This window comes from Xiphophorus couchianus, chromosome 18, assembly GCF_001444195.1.
Source record: "Xiphophorus couchianus chromosome 18, X_couchianus-1.0, whole genome shotgun sequence".
NCBI lineage: Eukaryota > Metazoa > Chordata > Actinopteri > Cyprinodontiformes > Poeciliidae > Xiphophorus > Xiphophorus couchianus.
Genome location: NC_040245.1, coordinates 20,797,238 through 20,817,209, shown reverse-complemented (window position 1 = coordinate 20,817,209; position 19,972 = coordinate 20,797,238). Strand labels below are relative to the sequence as shown.

The window sequence follows — 19,972 nt, the reverse complement described above, 5'->3', positions numbered from 1 at the left end:
ATATCATTGGTATAGCTAAAATAAACATATGTAATCTCACCAGTATGATAAATGATTGTTAAAGTAAATAAAATACAATATACCAGTGTGGTTGATGGTAAGATGAAAAACGAGCATGTCACCCAAGGAAAGGCAGGCGATAGGATTCGGGATCCGAGGAAGGGCATCAGCCTTATTCTCATCATCTTCAGTGTCTCTCCTCTTTCTAGATCTTGTATTTATATCAATATCAATTGGTTCTAAAAAAGAAACACTTCATGAATATGACAAACTTTGAATTGATCTTGGGTTTTTTTTAAGAAATATTCAAGCCAACTTCAATGTTTACAAAAACAGAATCTAAGATAATTTATATCAATAAATATATCTTAATTTATACTTACAATTTGTACATAGATTCCCACAGAGAATTACATTTAGAGTGAAATAGAAGAAACCTTTCTTTTGTACACAGGGAATTTGCGAGAAAGTATTATTTGAAATTCCACATTACAAATATTGGAGATGGTCTATTTATGTATTTAAATATGTAAGTATAATGTTGACCATTAATTACTGGATAAAAGAACATCTACAATAAATTATGCCTACTCTTTTTTCAAATTCAATTAAGTTGCATGTTATTCCATCATTCCAGCCTGAAAAATTAATTGTTGAAATATATCACAAAATGCCTAAGACTAATTATGACATTTATGCTGATAATTAGTGTATGTAAACTTCTAACCAGTGCTTACCTGAAAAGAAAAGATTGACAAGATCTCTTTGGAGGGGAATCCAACCAAAGAGTCCTTCAGCGGTAAACTGCACTAAGTGTACTCTTCCAGATGTCTGTGCGTGGATATCAGGACCCAAAACATTTTCTATTTTCTGGAAGTAAAAAGGAAAGGAAAACCAACTGCACAAGAATGGCACTGCAACACGTTGTCATAGTACTAGTGAAATAATTTTATAAATATGGTTTTTAGGGGGAAAAAATATAATTTAACTGTATCATTTCTGATTACTCCGTTGTAAGACTGCACCTTTAACTATATTTCTAAAAAACTGTATTTGCATTACTGTACTGCTATTAAAAACTATTTTATCAGTGTGTATAAGAATGTGTGTGAGAAGCAGTACCATCACCTTTCTTCTCACTGTACTACAATATTATATTTTTACCAGTGGTATGAGAAGAAAAATATTTAATCAATTTTGTTGATCAAATATGTACATTTGAAAGTTACCTGAATGTTTCCTGTGACACTTTGGAAAGTAATCTCACCATATTTAATGTTGAGACTACATCCAATGGCAAAATAAGTTTGGTTGACAGTGTTGCCAGATTTTATTTTGAAAACGGTTCTACATGGAAAAACAGCTTGGGGCTTGTCTGCAGTAATGCAGGCGGTCCTCTGATCTGTCATGGTGAAAACCTCTGCTATCGTTCCAAACCTCACCTATGGCTATGGATCATGACTGATAGAAAAATATTTCAGACGCAAGTGGCTAAAAATAACTTTTTCTGGGTGGCTAAGCTTAGCTTCAGGTGAAGAGAAAAGTCATCCAGAGGAAGATCGTAGAGAAAATGTTCATCTTTCCCAACGAAAAGAGTCATCTGATGTGGTTGGGATATCTCATCATTAAGCCTCCTGGGCACCTCCATCTGGAGATTTTCAGAGCTATGACATGCTGACGGTCAAACGTTTTTTTTAAATGTTTCTTCTAACAACTTTACTTGTTTAAAGGGGTTATTATGTATTTTCCAGGTACATGGGGCCATTTTACAGCACAATCAAGAAACTATGTCACCTGCAGTTTCTATAAAAAGGCTGACTATCAAAGTTAATTCCCCTTATTGCTTCTTGTGACAATATTTTTTTCTCAGTTGTGCATTTGGATCCCCATACTGAATCATGACCTCTGACAGTAATACAAAACCTTCTCCATAAGCCTAAATAGTGCTAGATTTACCTTGTAAAAAATATGTGGACAGTTATACATGTTGAGACATCTAGTACAGATCAGACTGAGAAACTATTTTATGCACAAACAGTTTTTCCTTTTCTTTTTGTCAAAAAGAAATGATAATTCATAATTTCTCCAGATACAATCAAATAAAAAATGTCTGAAACTGCAAGTTATTTAATACGGTAAGTAATAAGTTGGGACTAATACTTCTTGTGCAGAGCTTTCCAAAAAAATTCTTATTCCAAGCAAACAATACGGTCTGAAAAATTACTCAGCTCTATCATTACAATCCTGATAATGAATTGTGTCTATTTTTATCTCCCAGTAGCAGCTTTCACATATTCTTCTCAGTTATATGCACATGTAGGATAACAAATTTATGCATGGTAAATAACTGGATTGGATGAGATGATTTGCTTTTCTTTTAAGGTGTAGCTAATCATCATTTTGTCAGCTTTCTCTCACCCTTGCCCAAACCCTGCTGTTTCTTTCTCTAAGGCTGAGCTGCAAGTCGCCGTCCTGCGTGAGCTCGGCAGACAGCTGAGGCAGCCTGAAGAGGCAAGAAGTATTGCAAATCTCCTCTGCGGACACATATCGCTCACACCGACAGCTGGGACAGGCGCAGATAAGACAGGAGACAGGAAAATATCAGACATATCAAGATAAAAACTTCAAACTTGGGCGTCATGGGCTGGAGTAGGTTTTGCATGGCAAACTAAATCAGTACTAAATCAGAAAAAATATATAAAATAGTAAGACTCACATGCCCATCTCCACATCCAGGATTCCTCCATGAAATCCACAGGTGATATTACAGGAGTGGAGGGAGGGTAAGACACACTCTCTGGATGCTGCTACTCGTATTTCTCCTGTGCTGCACCGCCTGCTCACCTAAAAAAAACACACACACAAAAAAATCAGAGACACTAACATCTGAGTTGGCTTCAAACACAAGAATGTTGCTATTTGTTGCATCACTTCTGTTTGGATCCTTAGAAAACAATACATAAATTTAAACACAAATATCGACCTTAATGCAAGTATTCTGGTCAATACTATATTCTGTAAGCTTTATAAGATATTTAGCATAAACTATGTATGTAATTTTACTGGCCTCAGGTTGGCAGTCTAGTTCACTGTCAGAAGTAGAACTTTTAAAGTCCAGCTCATTGTAGTAGATGAAACCGGTCCTGCACAGACACGATCCATCAGAATACTGGAAAGCCCGGTTCTTCCCAATGCAGGTACACGAGACGGAACCTAAAAATAATATTTTGGAAAAAGAAATACTGTAAAATCATAAAAATTCAACTTTTTCCATTTTAAAGAAATAACTGGTTTCATTACATAAAGTACAGATAGTGTATTTTTAAATCTAGCAAAAGCAGAATTTGCTTATTTTAACTATTAATTGCTAACCTAATAACAACATTTTTTAAATATATACAGCAACTATTGCGTTTTGTAAATACATAAAGAAACTAAAAAAAAAAAAAACTAATCTCGTTTACAAGAGTTTCTTTCAGTCCTGATGCTAAAGTCTCATTCTGTAACACACTTGCTGAGACAACTTTGCCTGTCAGAGGAAAAACAAATTTCACTTCAGTTCACTTTTTTATATACATTTTACAATTGAACTTTGATTAAAAGTGTCTCAGTTAAACAAGAAAAGCATTGCATCCAATTTTAAAGTACTGTGGTTTTGTACATTGTGTCACAATAAAATAAAATGTAGGGAAAAAAGTAGATTAATATTATTTCTATAATTATTTTGTTAACAAACCAGGTGTTGAGAAGGAGGAGCTGCCACATAGAAAGCAAGCCTTCTGGGCAGGCAGGTGGTTAAAAGTGTTGGCTGGACAAGGGTGACAGTCGTCCATTTTCTCTGCACGGGTACGGTTACCGAACGTGCCTGGTGGACAGGACTTTGGCTGGGCGTATTCCTTACCACATACATGTCCATGAGGGCAGGGATTAGTTTTGTAATCTTCTGTGCCTTTATGAAGTTGGGGAACAACAACAAAATAATCAAATCCTGGAAATTCAAAAGATAATAATTTAGAATTGCTTAGTTTCAGCACCTTGAGGGCAGTAATATCCCGGTGGACATGGGAGGCACTGCAAACTCAGGGAAAGATATGGACGATAAGTGCCATCTTCACATAAGCTACAGCTGCTGCTGTGTGATCCTCTGAGAGCGCTCGTGCTGACAGGCATGGATCCTCCAGAACAGGATTTCATGGCGGAGCTGTTGGCAGGGCAGTAGTAGGGAAATGGACATCTGTGGGGTGACGCAAAATTATTTATTTATAAAGCTTTCATCCAACCCTTGTAGATCAACTAAAGTCCACATTTTAACAACTGATTTTTTAAATCAAAATTACAGGGTGTTTTTGGGTCTGAACACACACTTTAGTTTGATGGATCCTTCATGTACTCACAGTTGTTTAGAGGTGTCATACGAATACGATCCCTCAGGACAAATATAACCTTTTGGACATACTTGAGGCTCAGCAGTCTGAGGTCCACAGAAGGAGCCAGCTCTGCATAACTTCTCTGAAACTGCACCTGGAGTGCAGTCAAAAGCTCATTACAACACCAGGACCTCATCTGGATGTGTTTAGAAAGTCAATATTTATGGACACGCCTACCAACAGGACATTGATACGAGGCCCTGCAGGGGATTCCTTCCACGTTGGGCTTTCCTGTCACGCGAGGGTCTGGGCAGAAGGTTCCCCCTGCACACAATTCACACTGGTTGGGTGCAGCGGCTCCAGGAAGCTGCCTCTTGGTCCCTGCTGGGCAGAGGATGGGGGGTCCAGTCCCACTGCACCAGAAGCCAGGTGGGCAGGGACTACTGGTATACTCTGTAAGTCCTAAAGAAACCCAAAGGTTATAGGGGGGTTATAGGGAGGTAAATTAATCTCCACAATGGCCAGCCTGTAAATTTGTTTTAAATTTCATAGACTTTTTAACAAAATAAGATTGTTTTCCTCCAAATTGGTGTACTACATTTGTACTCAGCAAGTTTTCTTTCAATGACTGGCAAGTTTTTGTCACTGAAGTTTTCTTTTCTTTTTCCAAGTCAAACCTTGTTCAATATGCACAGGCTTCAGACAGGCAGCCGTTAAAATTTGTTAATTTTCTATCAGGAGGGAAACCAACACCAGCGTGAAAAGCAAAAATAAAATAAAAAAAAGAAAACTGTTACAAACATGCAGTGTTGTGGGAATGTGTTTGCTGCCTTAGATATTGCTTCTTCTTTTTTCCTGTCACACTTAGTATGTTTTATGTGAAATTTGCACTAGTTTATTTTTTTTTCACTCCTGTCATCAACCAGCCTATTTCGAGGGGATGGCCACTGCAGCAGCTGCCTGGCTGTTGAATTTGAGAGAATTAAAAAACATTAAATTTAAGTGAAACCCCTCGAGGAAGGAATAAAAATGCAGCATCATCAACCTCACATATTCAACAGAACTTAAAATTAAGTAACATACTCCTCAAGGTTCAGACATTAAAATTACTGTTTCAAACGTGAATATCCTTGCTTCTTGTTATTTAAAAAGGGAGGTCGTTTAAAACCAGTAGAGGAATGGATAGGGAAACTATCTGCTGCGCATTATCCATTAGCTGAAATTACAATAGGGTTTAGTTTCAAGCCTCGAGCTTTTGTAAAGGGGATTAGAAATTTTTTTTTTTTCTCTGAAACTCCGGAACTCATTTATTTCTGTGGCCTCAAGTGACAAGTTTTAAATTCAGTGCTTCCCCTCACATTGCATTTCCTTCACTCTTATCTCAGGCAGTGTCAGAAGCAAAAATATTATAGTGAGTGAGCATATACTGTATATATATACATATATGAAAATAACTGCAGAAAATTTGCTGTGAATGAATTTAAAATATAAAAATTCTAATTCAAGTCCACCAGATGAAAGTACAAGGTGAGTTTCACTTTGTTATTCTTAATAGAATATAGAGGATATACGTAAGTAAGGTAAATAAAAATAAAATGGTAACATGCATGTTTAATTAAAACTTTTGCTAAAGGGTCTTCACATGGTACCTGTGGTGTTGCAGTGTGAACCAGAAGGACAGGGCAGGCAGTCACCCTTGCTGCCCGCTCCTGGGGAAGCTCGATAAGTAAATATGGGACACGGCCGGGGCCCGGTACCACCGCTGAAGTCACTGCCGGGCAGACCGTCACAGTAATGACCAGGCGGACACAGATGAACGACTGGATCTCCTGCAAACAATGAAACCCCAGACAGTAATCAGCCAAAAATGCTTTCATGGTACAACTGATGTTGCTGCTAAGTTTGAATGGTTCTGGTAAAACATATAAAGTCTCTCTTACAGGCATACAATCAATATTGCAAGTAGATGAAGTGCATCCAGCAAAACTAACCCTTCCCCTTGAATTTTTAACCAGTTTTATTGGGATTGTATTGAATAGACCAACAGAAACTTACATGTTTACATTTGTAAAGTGTGGTGGGTGTTGTATCCCATATTCTGATACCTTAAAATTAATTTCAATCAATTGTCTTCAAACAATTGGAGAGGTTCGCAGCCGAGTGTGAAGCGGCCGGGATGAGGATCAGTGCCTCCAAATCCGAGGCCGTGGTCTTGAGCCGGAAAAGGGTAGAGTGCTTTCTGCGGGTCGGGGGGGGTGTCCTGTCCCAAGTGGAAGAGTTCAAGTATCTCAGGATCTTGTTCACGACTGAGGGAAGAAGGGAGTGGGAGAGGCGGATTCACAGCGTCTGCTGTGAAGCGGGCCCTGTACCGGTCCGTTGTGGTGAAGAGAGAGCTGAGTCAAAAAGCGAAGCTCTTGATTTACCGGTCGATCTACGTTCCCACCCTCATCTATGGTCATGAGCTTTGGATCATGACCAAAAGAACGAGATCATGGATACAAGCGGCCGAAATGGGTTTTCTCCGTAGGGTGTCTGGGCTCTCCCTTAGAGATAGGGTGAGAAGCCCAGTTATCCGGGAGGGACTCAGAGTAGAGCCGCTGCTCCTTCACGTCGAGAGGAGCCAGTTGAGGTGGCTCGGGCATCTGGTCAGGATGCCTCCTGGACGCCTCCATCTTAAGTCCAGAGCATACTGGGGTTTTTTTTGTTGCTTTTGCCACCACAAGATGATATGCATATAAGATATACCATAACCAGTACTATTCAGAGATGCAATGAGTTTATAGCAGTTGTTCCACCATGTCTGTAGTTCTGACATTCTGCCATCATTGTAGTTCTAAAGAGCAGCTCTGAGGGGCAGACTAAATTCTATGTCTATTTTGAGTCTTACTGACACTGCTTTGTGTCAGTAAGACTTTTGTTTTGAGTTGAATTTGGCTCGTTTTTTGTTAATTATGTCGCCACTCAAAATGCCAACAAAAGTAATAGCTCCCCTGACGGGATTGAGCCCCGCATTTTGATATATATATTGTGAGGGAGCACGCAGCGGTACAAGCCGCATTAACGGTAGTAGGAAGCGGCAGCAATTTTGAGGTGTAGAACAATAGGTGACTGCCATGCATTGCTATGGCAGGCCACAAATAGCCACAAATAAGACTAAGTGAACTTTTTTTTTTGCTTGTCCCAAACATTTCAGACATACCCCAAAAAAGATTCAGATTTCAGATTTAATTTGCAAACACTGTTTGTAAAGCATACAGCCATTTCATTCCACTTTAAATGTACACACTTCTTTCTGTTAGTCTAAAATCTCAGTAAATTCTGATTACATTTTTGATTGTAAACTAAACTTTTCTAGCATGCGTGCCATCAACTTACCAGGTTTGCACCAATACTGCGGAGGGCAGGGTAAGCAGTCCTTCAGACTCACTGCCCCTGCGAAGCTCCTAACTGTGTTTGCAGGACACAGTTGCGCCTGATCGGCACCTTCAGGGCAATAAAAGCCTAAATAAAATTTAAAAAGCTCCTTTTAAGACTGATAACTGGAAACTTCAAGAACCAAAAGAAACTGAGGAACATTTTATTGATGTATAATACCTGGTGGGCATGGGCCAGCACACTGCACACCCCACTGGCAGTGGGTCATGTTAGACACTGACCCCTGAGGGGTGAACTCTGCACTCCCAGAAATGCACAGATATCCTGCAGCGCAAAAACCCTGGATCTTACCAGCCCTATGAAAACATGACAAAATCAAACACACAAAATCATTGGCAGATACTAAAATATGCACTTAAATGAATAGGATTGTACTTAATACCATTATTTTCTCACTCCGTAATTTTATAATAGAAGTGCATAACAAGAACAGTTAAATTTCTCAATATGATATAGCTTCCTGATGTCCACCTGTAAAGTGAAAGATGAAGACAGAACTTGCCTTTCAGCATGTGTTGGTGCATGTTGGATGTAAATGTGCCAAATAATGTGAGTGGAGTGTGGGTCTAAATATAGAGTGTGACAGTGAGACACGTGCAACACATGACACAAGATGCTTCCTGAGTACCTGCAGAACGTCCCTGGAGGGCAAGGCAAGCACTCCTTCTCTTCCTGTAACCCAGTCTGGTTGGAATGGGTGTACGTCCCGTTAGGGCAGGGCTGCGGCACCATTGTCCCTAAAGAAAAAGTCACAGTAGTAAAACAATTGTTACATACCTCCTGTTGGAAATAAAACTTTCCATATCCCACCTGCAGGGCAAAACGAGTGTGGAGGGCAGGGCCACGGGTCTCCCACCACAGCCTCCTCACAGAAGAATCCAGGTCGGCACGGGACGCAGTTCTCAGAGCCCGGGTTCGGTTGGTACTCTCCGGTAGGACACGGCAAGGCCAACGCTGATCCCTGAGGACAGAAGTGGCCCTAGGATAAAAAGAACACAATAAGAGGCACATCCAAGGAGACGCATCCAATTTGGCAGGGCATTAATAATAAACGATGCAGTGTATTCAGATCCAACGACATAAAAGAGGACAAAAAATGCGGAAGAGTAAATTGAAGTGTACGTAAATAAACATACCTTGGGACAGAGGAAGGCATATGGAGTAGTTGAGGAGAAGTCAAATGGACAATAAAAACCAGCAGAGCATAGACCACTGGGGCTAGCAAGGCCCTCAGAGGAGCAGTAGTGGCCAGCAGGACAGGCGGAGCAGCTTTCCATGGAAACACCTCCTACAGTCAGAAAAACAATACTAGCTGTATATAGTGACACAAAAAAGATTTCCAAACTGCCTTTGAACTAAGGATGGCAGTTGAATAATTGAATTCATCGCATGTTCAGCTTTTTCATAATGTACTCTACAAAAAGATTAATTGTATACAGTAACTTTAGAGGAATGTTAATAGGAAAGTTTGCGATCAGCCAATCCATCCATCCATTTAATCCGGGGTTGGGTCAAGGCAGCAGATTAAGCAGAGAGGCCCAGAATTCCCTCTGCCCAGTCACTTGGGCCTCCAAGGGAATCCAAAGACCTTCCCAGGCCAGCCGAGAAACATAATCCCTCCAGCGTGTCCTGGGTCTAGGTCTCCCCCTAGTGGGATGTGCCCCAAACGCCTCACAATTTTTAAACCACATTTCACTACAACAACAGCTGTGAGTCTTTTAGAGATATGGCTCAAACAGCTTTTCACATCCAGAGTCAAATTTTTTTGCAAAACAGCTCAAGCTCTGCTTCATTGTGGGATTGATTTGACAACATTTGAAAAAGCTTCAAAGCGTAAAATATGTTTAACTCTGAAAAGAATAATAGTATAAGAAATACTCGGAACATGTAGGACACTCTATTTGGGGTGTCTTACACATGACATATTACAAAATGAAGATGAATACTTGGTAAAAACAAAAGTGCTTTCAGCAAGTGAGAAAGCCATCACAAGAATATATTATAAACAGGAACAACCAGTGACTGTGCATTGTGGAGGCGATATCTGTGATAAAAACAAAAATATATAAACTGAGATTTCAAGAGGGTCAGTTTATTAGAAAATAGGAAAAATGGAATGAATATTCAGTAGAAACAAGTAAGATACCACTTTCACAATATGGACATTAAAAACTAACAATTGCCTAAGGATGTAAACATGCTGATACTTTTCCATTGCAACTGTTCAAAGAAAGGTTCAATAAGAAATAAGTAAAAAAAAAAGAAAAGAAAAAGTTCAGGGCAAGAAATATTCTTAAAATTCAATTTAGATGGTGTTGTAATAAAGGCATGTACCAGTTGCATTGCGGATACTCCCAGCAGGGCATGGGAGTGGGGTGAGAGATCCTGCTGGACAATAGTGTCCTACTGGACAGAGACCATTCCTCAGGAAGGTTTCAGAGCTCGCGGGTGTTGGCACTGTAGCTCCACCTTGGCAAAAGTAGCCCTGCAAACATGGAGCTACACAAAACCCATCAACACTTACAGCTTGATATCCTCTAGCAAGTCAAATCAAGAGACTTCAGCATGGGTTTGAAATAAAATCAGTTAGCATCTTAGTGTGTGTTTACCTTGCGGAGCAGAAGCTCCATGTAAGCCACAGTACACCCCAGAAGGACATGGCAAGCAGGCAGAGAGCGAATGAGCTCCTGTTTGGTTATTGAAAGTTCCTATAGGGCATGCCTGAGGCGCCACTGTCCCAGGAGGACAAAAATGGCCTAAGAAAAGAAAGAATTATAAGCGGAGAAATAAGAGCTGGGTGGCTGAAACATATTGCATCTGCTGATTCAAAATGAGTTTTTACCAGCTGGGCAGGTAGAGGGCTCTTGAGTAGCTGAAGAGGGACACATGGTTCCTCTCAGGCAGACCAAGCAGTGAGCTGCACCGGAACTAGGACTGTAAGTGCCAGCTTCACAGGGCACTTCGCTCGCTGAGCCAACAGGACAGCTGTAGCCAGCAGGGCAGGGGTAGCCATGGGAGCCGTCGGATGGAGAGGGACTGGAGCTTCCACTCAGACAAACATATCTGTAGGCGTAAACAAAGAAAACAAACTTCATATGAAATAAAAGATTACTGGAAGCATCCATTAGTAAAGCCAAGTAGACTGTCGGCGGGAAAGTGTCCCTCCAGCGAAACACTCTTGGATGGGTGTCAGGCTATGCCAAGCACTTCAAATGATGATCATTACAATTATTGGTTTGGCTACAATAAAACTCTCTGGTTGAGCATGTGGTCCTCAAAGACTGAAAGCTTTATAAAAAAAAGGAGAATTTACAATTTTCTGTCAAAAACCGACTGTATCTATTGAACTCGAGGAATATAATGAGGCTCACCGAGTAAGTTCAGAATGAAAGGAATGAGTGCCAGTGTTAAGAACCGACTCTGTAAAACAGCATAAGCTTTCTAAATGAGCGGTTTTATGCAAAATTATATTATAATGAAACTCCCTCATTATAAGCATACTTAAAATATTGCTTTGACTCATTCATGCATGTTTGAGAAATCCTTGAATCTCCCACAGCAGCCTTCCGGGGTGCCTTTCGGGCTGTACAATGCTCCACCGATTTACCCAAAGCTCCTCCTTGGAGCTTCAAGCCCCAGCTGAGCTCCACAATTATTATTCTGCCAAGTGATTTTTTGATAAATGCAAGCCAGCGTGCTAAATGCTTATGACTTAACCTTACTAACCTTACATTTCAGGTTATCCAATAGTGCCAATGTGCGTTACAATTTGTACGAGATTGTTTTAATAAAAAAATTCTCCGATCTAAAAATACACGGCACACACATAATGAAATTTAAATCTATTACATTTAAAACCAACTATTTTAAAATTTGAAAAAGGTCAGAAAGTTTTACCCAGCGTGACATGGCAAAGCATTGGAGAGATCGGACATTGCAGGACTGTCACAATATAACCCAGGAGGGCAGGGCGGACATTCTTCTGCTGCTTTTAGTCCTTGAGAAATGGCAAGAGAGCCAACAGGGCAAGGCAGAGGATGACCACTGCCAGATGGACAGTAGTGGCCAGATGGACAAAGATGGTGGTTGGTTGAATTATTCTGGAAGAAAATTAAAAAAAAAATGTAAGCCAAGTTATTAATAACAGCACAATTTTTAACTTTCTCAAACACTTAGTATGGTAAATAGATTACCTTATTTTGTTATGTTTCTTACGTACTCTGACATTAAATGTTGCCAGTGGATAAAATTTTAATGAATTTAACACATAGAGCAAGGTTCAGACAGCAAGCCTCAAGATCAAAAGAGTCCTTATGACCCTCTCTCCTACTTAATGAAATTTCTCTACAGCCATAAAACCTACTTTCCATAAGGGAAACGATTAGCTGTGCACTTAAGCTTTTTTATTGTTTTGAACTTATCAAACTACATTTAATTTAGTCAAAATAACAAAATATGCTTCAATTGGTAGAATAATGAGGGAGCCACATAGCCTTTATATGTAAAAGTATTGCTCATTTTTGTGTCGGTTTACGTTTTAAGAGCCACTGTGGATAATCTGAACAAATCTGGGGGATGTACACGAGAACAAATTATTAAGGCCCTTTTAACAATAAATCCCATCGGGGTGCTGTGGTAGCGCAGAAGCAAAGCACGACCCACGTATTGAGGACTTAGTCCTTGTGGCAGCTGTCACAGGTTTGATTCCCGGCCTGGCGACATTTGTCACATGTCTTCCCCTTCTCTCATTACCCTCTTTCTTGTTGAACTACTTTCAAATAAAGGCCACTAGAGCCAACAAAACCTTTAAAAAAAACAATACATCCTATCAAACTACTCAAGCTTAAAGATAGGATTTTTTGATGTAACAAGGTTACATTTTATGAGACGTATAGTTGAACATAAGTGTAAATAACAAAAAAATAGACGAAAAATCCTCACCTGACTTTCGGTGGAGTTTGGACTGGTTGATCCTGCAGGACAGAAATATCCCTCCTGACACCGACCTGAGGGCTGTGACAGACCAAACTGAGAGCAGAACATCCCTGCAGACATAATACAAAGAACCATTAAATAATATACATTACCATGATGCACACAAATATTTTCCAAAATATAATTCTGATTAGATGATTAGGAGAAACTATTTTAATAAAAACTGCTCCCTAACCCGCAGGACAGGGACTGCAAGCATCTGGACTGGACGCTCCAAGCCTCCTCTGTAGTGTGCCAGGTGGGCAAGGGAATGCATGCCCTAAAATCTGTCCCGCAGAACAGTAATGTCCAACAGGACAAAGTACAGGCTGGAGAGTACCTTCATCTGAGACACACCAGAAAGAAAACATCAACTGCTCAACCAAATGCATCCTGAAAACTTGCTACTTTGTTGCTTCTATAAAAAGACAACACATTGACTAACTCCATCCATTTAACAGTTTATCATGTACTTACAAATTAAATCACATTTTTTATTTTAGCTGACTGCTCCTTTTGCTGCAGATTGTGTTAGAACAATGTGTTGACTCACACCTTGACAGTAGTAACCAGGGGTACAGGTGGTGCAGTTGTCTTGGTGAGTGTTGCTCATTTCAGAGCTGAACGTTCCTGCGGGACAGGCTAAGGGGATTGCTGTTCCACTGGGGCAAAAGAAACCAGCTGGACACACAGCCTGATCTGCTTTGGTGGACCCCCAGTCACAATAAAACCCTGCCTGGCAATCACCTGACGAAATGAGTTCACTGCTGGTTTATATATATTCTAATACTATGACAAAAATGACAACTTTTTATTTGTTTTCGATTTATCCCAATTAGATTACACCTACCTGCTCTCAGCCCTTGTTGGCAGAATATCCCCGGCGGACAGATAGATCCTGTCATGTTGTCCTTTGGATTTGGCACCTTTGCACCCATCAGACACAGAAAACCTGCCGCACACGATCCTGAGGGCTCCACCAAACCTTCGGATCCACAGAAATGGCCTGCCGGACACATTAAGCACTGACCTGCAAACAAAGAGACCGGGAGCTGTGACATTAGCTGCCAAACAGCGAAACAAGCTATCTGCCTCATGCAATTCATCAGCATAAAGTGCGGGCATGCTGTTAAAAATGTTTTGAGATGTGCTAACTGTAATTTGCTGAATGTAATTAATAAAAACATAATAAAGGAAAATCTGATTTCCACCTGTAGAGATAAGACCCTGGCTGGAGCTGTAGGTTCCTTTAGGGCATGGAACAGGCTGATTGTCCAAGCTATCTCTGGGACAGATGTGCCCAGCTGGGCAGGGCAGAGGACTGGAAACTCCAAGAGAAGTCCCTCTGGTGGGACCAGGATTCAGAGGCTGGCAGTGGAATCCCGCAGGGCAGGGAATACACTCTTTCTGGCCAGGTAAATCCTGGAACCAGCCTGGAAGAAGCATTATTATGGGAACTATAAAATTCTAAAAAAAATATTAGGAATTCATAGCACTTAAAATGAGAGGCTTTGTAGAATTGGCTATGGATTACCAGGTGGACAGGGTTTGCAGTCATCTTTGCCTTTGCTTCCAGGATTATTCTGGTAGAAACCGGCTGGGCAAGGTAGGGGAACACTGGTGCCTTCTAGACAGTAGTGGCCTGCTGGACAAATACCTGCAAAGTCACCTGATCCTGGAGAAGCAGACTGAGAACCCTCTAGACAGTAGTAACCTGAAGGAATAAAGAAAGTTTAACCAACTGAATCAGGCATCTTATGAATATCAATTTGCAGCACCTTATGGTTGGTGTAAATTTGTACAACTTTAAGATTTAAAAAATAAGATTAAAATATTTGGAATTGTGACAAAAAACAACACAACTTTTGGTGCCACCACGCAGAGTGAGCAGAAGGTTAAGGGAGACTAAAAACAACAACCTCCACAGCCAACTGTTAGAGAACAAGCATCAAAAAGGGGCATCTTGGCTCCACCACGTCTTTGCTCTCTTGAAGCCAACCAGTTGCTTGGGAGGCATTCAAAGAAAAAAAGCCTCACGTGTTTAAGCATGCATTTAGCTAAATAAGACAAACATGATCTATTTTGACATCAAATACTCCACATGGATGCGACGGGCTGACATTGTTTTCTTGACAGGATAAAGAAAAAGAGAAAGTAAAAAAGTTCTCCAGACACAAATCGACCTCTGAAAAACCTGTGGAGTTAGCAGACAAGAAGGGAGCAAAAGAGAGGATCCAGGACTTTGGTGATACATTTATTTTAAGTTGTTGTTTTTTTTACACATCTTTGCAAAAAATGTCAATACGTTTGGGAGAGACCATGTTTACCTGGGAGACAGAGACCAGAGACTGAAGAGAGACCAGGTTCTGAACAGTAAAAACCCGGACTGCAGCTCTGACACTGAGAAAGGTCTCCAAGCCCACTTTGTTCACTGTCATAAAACGTTTTAAAAACACATAAGCAATTGATAATAAGACACAGGAAAATTAAGATTGGTATGTTTAGTTGTATTATTGTAAAAAAAAAACAACTCACTAATAAGTTGACAGTTGACAAGAAATATAAATACTTAAACAACTTAGCAAAAATCTATGTTACCATATTCTCAAAACGTCAAAATCAATTACATTTCACATCAAGTCATAATTTGCAGATAACATAGTATGTGCCACGGAAAGACATTCAAAGGTTGAAGAGATACAACTCAATTTGCACCTGTATGTTCCTTTAGGGCACGGTTTTGGTGCAGAAGTCCCCATGGGGCAGAAATACCCAGGAGGACATGGGAATCCTGTCAGACTGTCTGATGGCGAATGATCAAAGGTGCCGCCGACACAAACGTACCCCTCAGCACAAAGCCCACTGGGGAAAGTCCTTCCTGGAAGCACATTTCACCTTAAATGTCTCATTATACAGGAACTATACAGCACTAAGATCAGTCTGACTTTTTAGCACTTCATTTAAATTCCACTAGTCTGTTTAAATTTGGCAGACATTCATTGTGAGGATCAATGTCATTCATTTTATGGTTTAAAACAATTCATTTGAAGTTGTTTTTCCAAAATGGGAAAATGTTATTACATTGGCAATGAACTTTAAAAGCTGTTTTCATAGCCTTCAGCAAGCCTGAGGCATAATTCTTTGTGCATATTTGTCCACTCTAAATCAGCATTGATAGATCTTAATCAAAATGTTGGTTTTCTGGCAGTGTTTCAGCACCTATGCATAACACACACATTTGAATACGGTTAAGATCCCAAAAGGTTTATGCTAATCTTTATTATTCATTTATTAAAAGCCAATTCTAATGTTCCAGGTAAATTGTGCTGAGATCTTGACCATCAAACCCAAATCCTGATCGGTTTCTGATGATAAATGTTCATAAACTTCATAAGGTTGGAAATCCAGCATTACTGACTTGAATAAGGCAGGTCTTCCATTGCCCTGCAGTGAATCTATTCTATTCTGAATCTTTCCACTCTGAAAAAGAAACATCTCAAACAAATCACAAAAAGCCTAAAATAACATGACACTCATGCTGATAATGAATGGCTGTGAACTTCTGACTGACACTGTAGCTTTCTGCACAGTGTAATTTTCTTACACTTTGAGGAATACCTGCTCCTTTGCAGTACATGCCAGGGTCGCATGGTGTGCACTGGGACTGCTCTGCAAGTCCTGACAAGTTTCCATAGGTCCCTGATGGACAGGGACGTTGATTTGCTGATGCAGAAGGGCAATAATGTCCTCTTTCACAGGGAAGCGGATGACTCATTCCTGTGTTGATGCAGAATTCCCAAAGAAACATTTCCTTTGCTCTCATTAAAAACTACATGAATGAAGGCTAATCAAAATTCAGTTCTTCATCTCCTAAAAGTGTAGTCACTGTCCAAGTTATGATTTACCCTGATCTTGACAATAGAAGCCAGGAGGGCATGTTTCACAGGTCCCTTGGCCCTGTCTGTGCTGGTAGCTGCCAGGAATACAGGGGGTCTGTCTCACACTGCCCTGAAATGACAATTAAAATGATTTTACAAGACTTTACACCTGGGGAACAGCAGCTATCAACTGTGATAACTGCAGAGCAGTGATAAGAATGGAGACAGACACAGCACAAGGTGAAGACTGACACAGACTGATCCAGTCTGGGAGACAACATTAATTGACTGCAGCATAAAGTAATGTGCTTGTCATATCAGAGCACTCTGCTGTGAGGAAATCTCATACAAAATTCAGCAGTGATGACTGACAAGAGCTTGAGGACTAATGGAACATGCCTGACCTTCTCACAATAATGTCCAAGTGAGCAGACATGCAGTTGTGGTCTCTGAGAGGTCTGTCCTTCAGGACAATAGTAGCCCTCTACACAGTGGCCACTTGGCTCAGTGCCGCCTCTTTGATCGCAGTAGTGACCTGGAGGACATGGCTGACATGTCTCCACTGTGGATCCACCAATGAAACCTGGGGTTAACACACAATAAACATACCAGCAGAAGAAAATGTTAAACAATAAATTGATTGCCCAGTTACACATAATTAAGTCTTTCAAAGATCCATGTGACATGTTAATCACAATAATGCATATGAGCCGAAGTCAAAATGTTGGGTTAATATATAGATAATATATTCAAAGTTGAAGCGTGCACTCTTGAAGTGCAATCATGTACTTGAAGAGTGCAAGTTTATGCCTAAGCTTGCATTTTTCTTAGAATGCAGCAATGAATCAGTTTCATTCTGTGAATTAAATAAATTTTGTCTTTTTACAACCACGGTTAATAGAAAACCTAGTGATAGGATGACATTCTGGCACTACCGCAGTTATCCCTTTAGCCTCAAGGAGTCTCCTTTACAGCCTGTTGTTGAAAATCGGGAAAAATTTGCAGCATTTTGGGTTTGGACAGATGAAAAAGACTTAAAGATGGAAGGTATGATGACCTAGTTTTAAAGAAATGTTACGGTTATGTAAAAAGAAAATCTTAGCAGGGATCAAGCAGGGTTCCCCTCAGTGTATTATAAGCCTGGCGGGCCACCAGGCTTTACTTGTGCCCCCACCAGGCTAAGCATTGCTTATTTTTTTAAGTCTTTTTAAAATGTTGCAATTTTAAGGCTTTATAGTTAGTATTCAAATATTAGTCTCCCAATCTTTCAATAACACATAATTATCAAATGATATTTTCAAATTTCCTGTCAACTTTAAACATTTTTTTAACTTAAAAACATGACGCGCCGTTGGATGAATGACTGCTGAGCGCCCCACCCACCAGGCTTAGCAAGTTTTCTGGGGGAAACTTTGGATCAAGTATTAGCCTCCAAACCTCTGTCTCATAGAGAATCAAGCACTTTATTGACTACTACATCTACTACAATATTTAAAGAGATCAAAAGACGTGTCCACACAAATTGACTTCAATTGGATCGAAGGAGATGTTTTTCTAAACCCTCATAAAGGTAAAACATCTTTCCACTACTTGCCATATGTGGTATACAGGTGTAAAAATGCCCATGAAGCTTTGTATACATTGGCGAAACTAAATAAGATTTCTGAAAACAGATGTAAGAGAGATCCCCAGTTGGTAAGCACAGATGGCCATGATTTGTTCTGAAACAAGTTTACTTTGCCTTCATTAAAGAGAGGAAACAATACGCAGCACCGGTTAAATTTTGGATATTTAAGAAAACAATATCAAATCAGTATGTGAGATTAAATAATTAAAGCATTAATATAGATAAAAATGTAATTTGAATGCAAACTACAAAGTACCTGCTCCCTCATCAGTTTCTAATTCATAGCCACACAAAGAAGCTACGGAACACCTTAATGAGCTTCTAGCTGTCTGCAGCGAGACGAGAATATAATTACACGATTAAACCATTTTATGACAATAATTATTTATAAGCGCCCAAGGGAGGTAAAAAAAAAAACAAAAAAAACCCTTCAGTGGCTGTTTTCATATTTTTCCACATCAGTGAGCCACAAAGACAGACATTCAGTTCATTTGAGGACAACAGGGGGGAAAAACTGACAATGATAGCAGAAGAGGATTGGGTCCTGTTTATCTCAGCTCCGGTTTGTGTCTGAATACTCATTATTTCCATCTCAGGATGGGTAGGGATTACAGACGTGTTCAAAAATTGTTTTACAAGCAGTTTTCTTCAGAGAAAACTTATCAAAGTAATTTAGTAATTTCAACTATATTCCAAAATGGCTCACTTTTAATGGTTCCTAGGGGGCATGGCTTGGGAAGAGGCGTTCCAACTGGGCAGTAGTGTCCAGAGGGGCATGGGTTGACGTAAGCGTCTGAGGACCCCGAGGGACAGTAATAACCACCCATGCATGGCCCTGCTGGTGCTGTTAGACCCGTCTGGTTACAGTAAAATCCGACATCACAAAGCTTAGGATAAGCGGATCCCAAAGGACAATAGAAACCTGAAAAACAACAACAACAGCTGTCAATAGAACTATTCAACTGCTATAAGATAGGAAACTCGTGAGGATTATCTTTTTCTTTTACGCAAGCGCTCGCCCCGCATACAGGCATACATACTGAATCTTTTCTTTTCCATCTAGCAGAGCTTCTTTGACAATTCAGAGGAACTAATTACTTTGCTGCAGGAATTTGAATTTGTTCTTTTATGGGCTGATATGAGCAACTACTTTATAGTGCCTTTATTCACATCGTCACCACCACCAGGCTTCTTTTGAAGAGGGAGGTCACAATATGACATTCAGACTTTCACATCTTCAAATGAAGACACTTGGAAAGTGAGGCGCATCGAATAGAGGAGGCAGCTCACTTTGCATAACTATCAGCATCTTCTGCTGCTTTGATTGACAGAAAAGATTGTTTAATCATAGAAAGTGCATGTAAACACTTTCTACAACTACTGTAAAATGTTTTGTGTCACTACATTCATTATTTTTTCAAATATCTAAAAATGCTCGAATCTTAGACACACTAGACACACGCATTTGAAAGTACTTATATGTTACAGCAAATATAATGACAATGTCATAAGATGAAAATGTCCATGGCAGAGGGGATAAAGTTATATTGTGTCAGGATTTACTCACCCTTAGGACATATATCTCCTCGGTAGGTGGAACATGCATAATGTGGACTCTTGAGATGTTCTGCTAAGTGATTCACATTGTGATCAGAATCTGCCAGAGGCATCGCGGCTACTTTGATCCAGGT

At 40.0% G+C, this 19,972-nt stretch overlaps 3 protein-coding genes across 4 annotated transcripts in view; all 3 read right to left on the bottom strand.

Moving 5' to 3' along the window:
• LOC114133186 (uncharacterized) overlaps window positions 1–2,839 on the bottom strand; it is a 17,967-nt gene extending 15,128 nt beyond the window's left edge. The window contains exons 1-4 of one of the 2 annotated variants that reach the window (XM_027998873.1): window positions 2,717–2,839; window positions 2,419–2,563; window positions 738–870; window positions 84–239 (exon numbers count right to left, since the gene is read on the bottom strand). The gene's annotated coding sequence lies outside the window, so the exon portion shown is untranslated. Of the gene's footprint in view, window positions 1–83; window positions 240–737; window positions 2,564–2,716 lie in introns of both variants that reach the window. The other variant, XM_027998874.1, reaches the window with a different exon arrangement.
• LOC114162019 (multiple epidermal growth factor-like domains protein 11) lies at window positions 2,404–13,913 on the bottom strand. Its single transcript, XM_028045765.1, has 20 exons — window positions 13,627–13,913; window positions 13,332–13,523; window positions 12,744–13,122; window positions 11,700–11,902; window positions 10,645–10,865; window positions 10,412–10,558; window positions 10,137–10,301; window positions 8,939–9,090; window positions 8,613–8,781; window positions 8,431–8,539; window positions 7,962–8,098; window positions 7,743–7,868; window positions 6,017–6,196; window positions 4,605–4,829; window positions 4,395–4,521; window positions 4,035–4,234; window positions 3,737–3,949; window positions 3,068–3,213; window positions 2,717–2,844; window positions 2,404–2,563 (listed from the first exon to the last, which is right to left on the bottom strand). The coding sequence occupies exons 3-20, from the start codon at window positions 12,870–12,872 to the stop codon at window positions 2,404–2,406; spliced, it is 2,937 nt and encodes a 978-aa protein (XP_027901566.1). The 5' UTR covers window positions 12,873–13,122; window positions 13,332–13,523; window positions 13,627–13,913.
• Window positions 13,057–19,972, bottom strand: LOC114162018 (multiple epidermal growth factor-like domains protein 11). Its single transcript, XM_028045764.1, has 13 exons — window positions 19,849–19,972; window positions 18,988–19,203; window positions 17,059–17,237; window positions 16,682–16,784; window positions 16,395–16,553; window positions 15,492–15,654; window positions 15,082–15,207; window positions 14,960–14,970; window positions 14,311–14,490; window positions 13,988–14,209; window positions 13,627–13,806; window positions 13,330–13,406; window positions 13,057–13,122 (listed from the first exon to the last, which is right to left on the bottom strand). The coding sequence occupies exons 1-13, from the start codon at window positions 19,949–19,951 to the stop codon at window positions 13,057–13,059; spliced, it is 1,785 nt and encodes a 594-aa protein (XP_027901565.1). The 5' UTR covers window positions 19,952–19,972.

Excerpts from the sequence above, each read along its gene's own strand:
- LOC114162018 (XM_028045764.1), bottom strand. The coding sequence starts at position 19,951 with ATGCCTCTGGCAGATTCTGATCACAATGTGAATCACTTAGCAGAACAT. Across the intron at positions 17,238-18,987 it reads CCCCCTAGGAACCATTAAAA|GTTTCATTGGTGGATCCACA; the intron begins GTGAGCCATTTT and ends TGTTAACCCCAG. Across the intron at positions 16,554-16,681 it reads CTTCTATTGTCAAGATCAGG|GAATGAGTCATCCGCTTCCC; the intron begins GTAAATCATAAC and ends GCATCAACACAG.
- LOC114162019 (XM_028045765.1), bottom strand. The coding sequence starts at position 12,872 with ATGGTTCTTTGTATTATGTCTGCAGGGATGTTCTGCTCTCAGTTTGGT. Across the intron at positions 10,559-10,644 it reads GCCCTCTACCTGCCCAGCTG|GCCATTTTTGTCCTCCTGGG; the intron begins GTAAAAACTCAT and ends TTCTTTTCTTAG. Across the intron at positions 4,830-6,016 it reads TTCACACTGCAACACCACAG|GACTTACAGAGTATACCAGT; the intron begins GTACCATGTGAA and ends GGGTTTCTTTAG.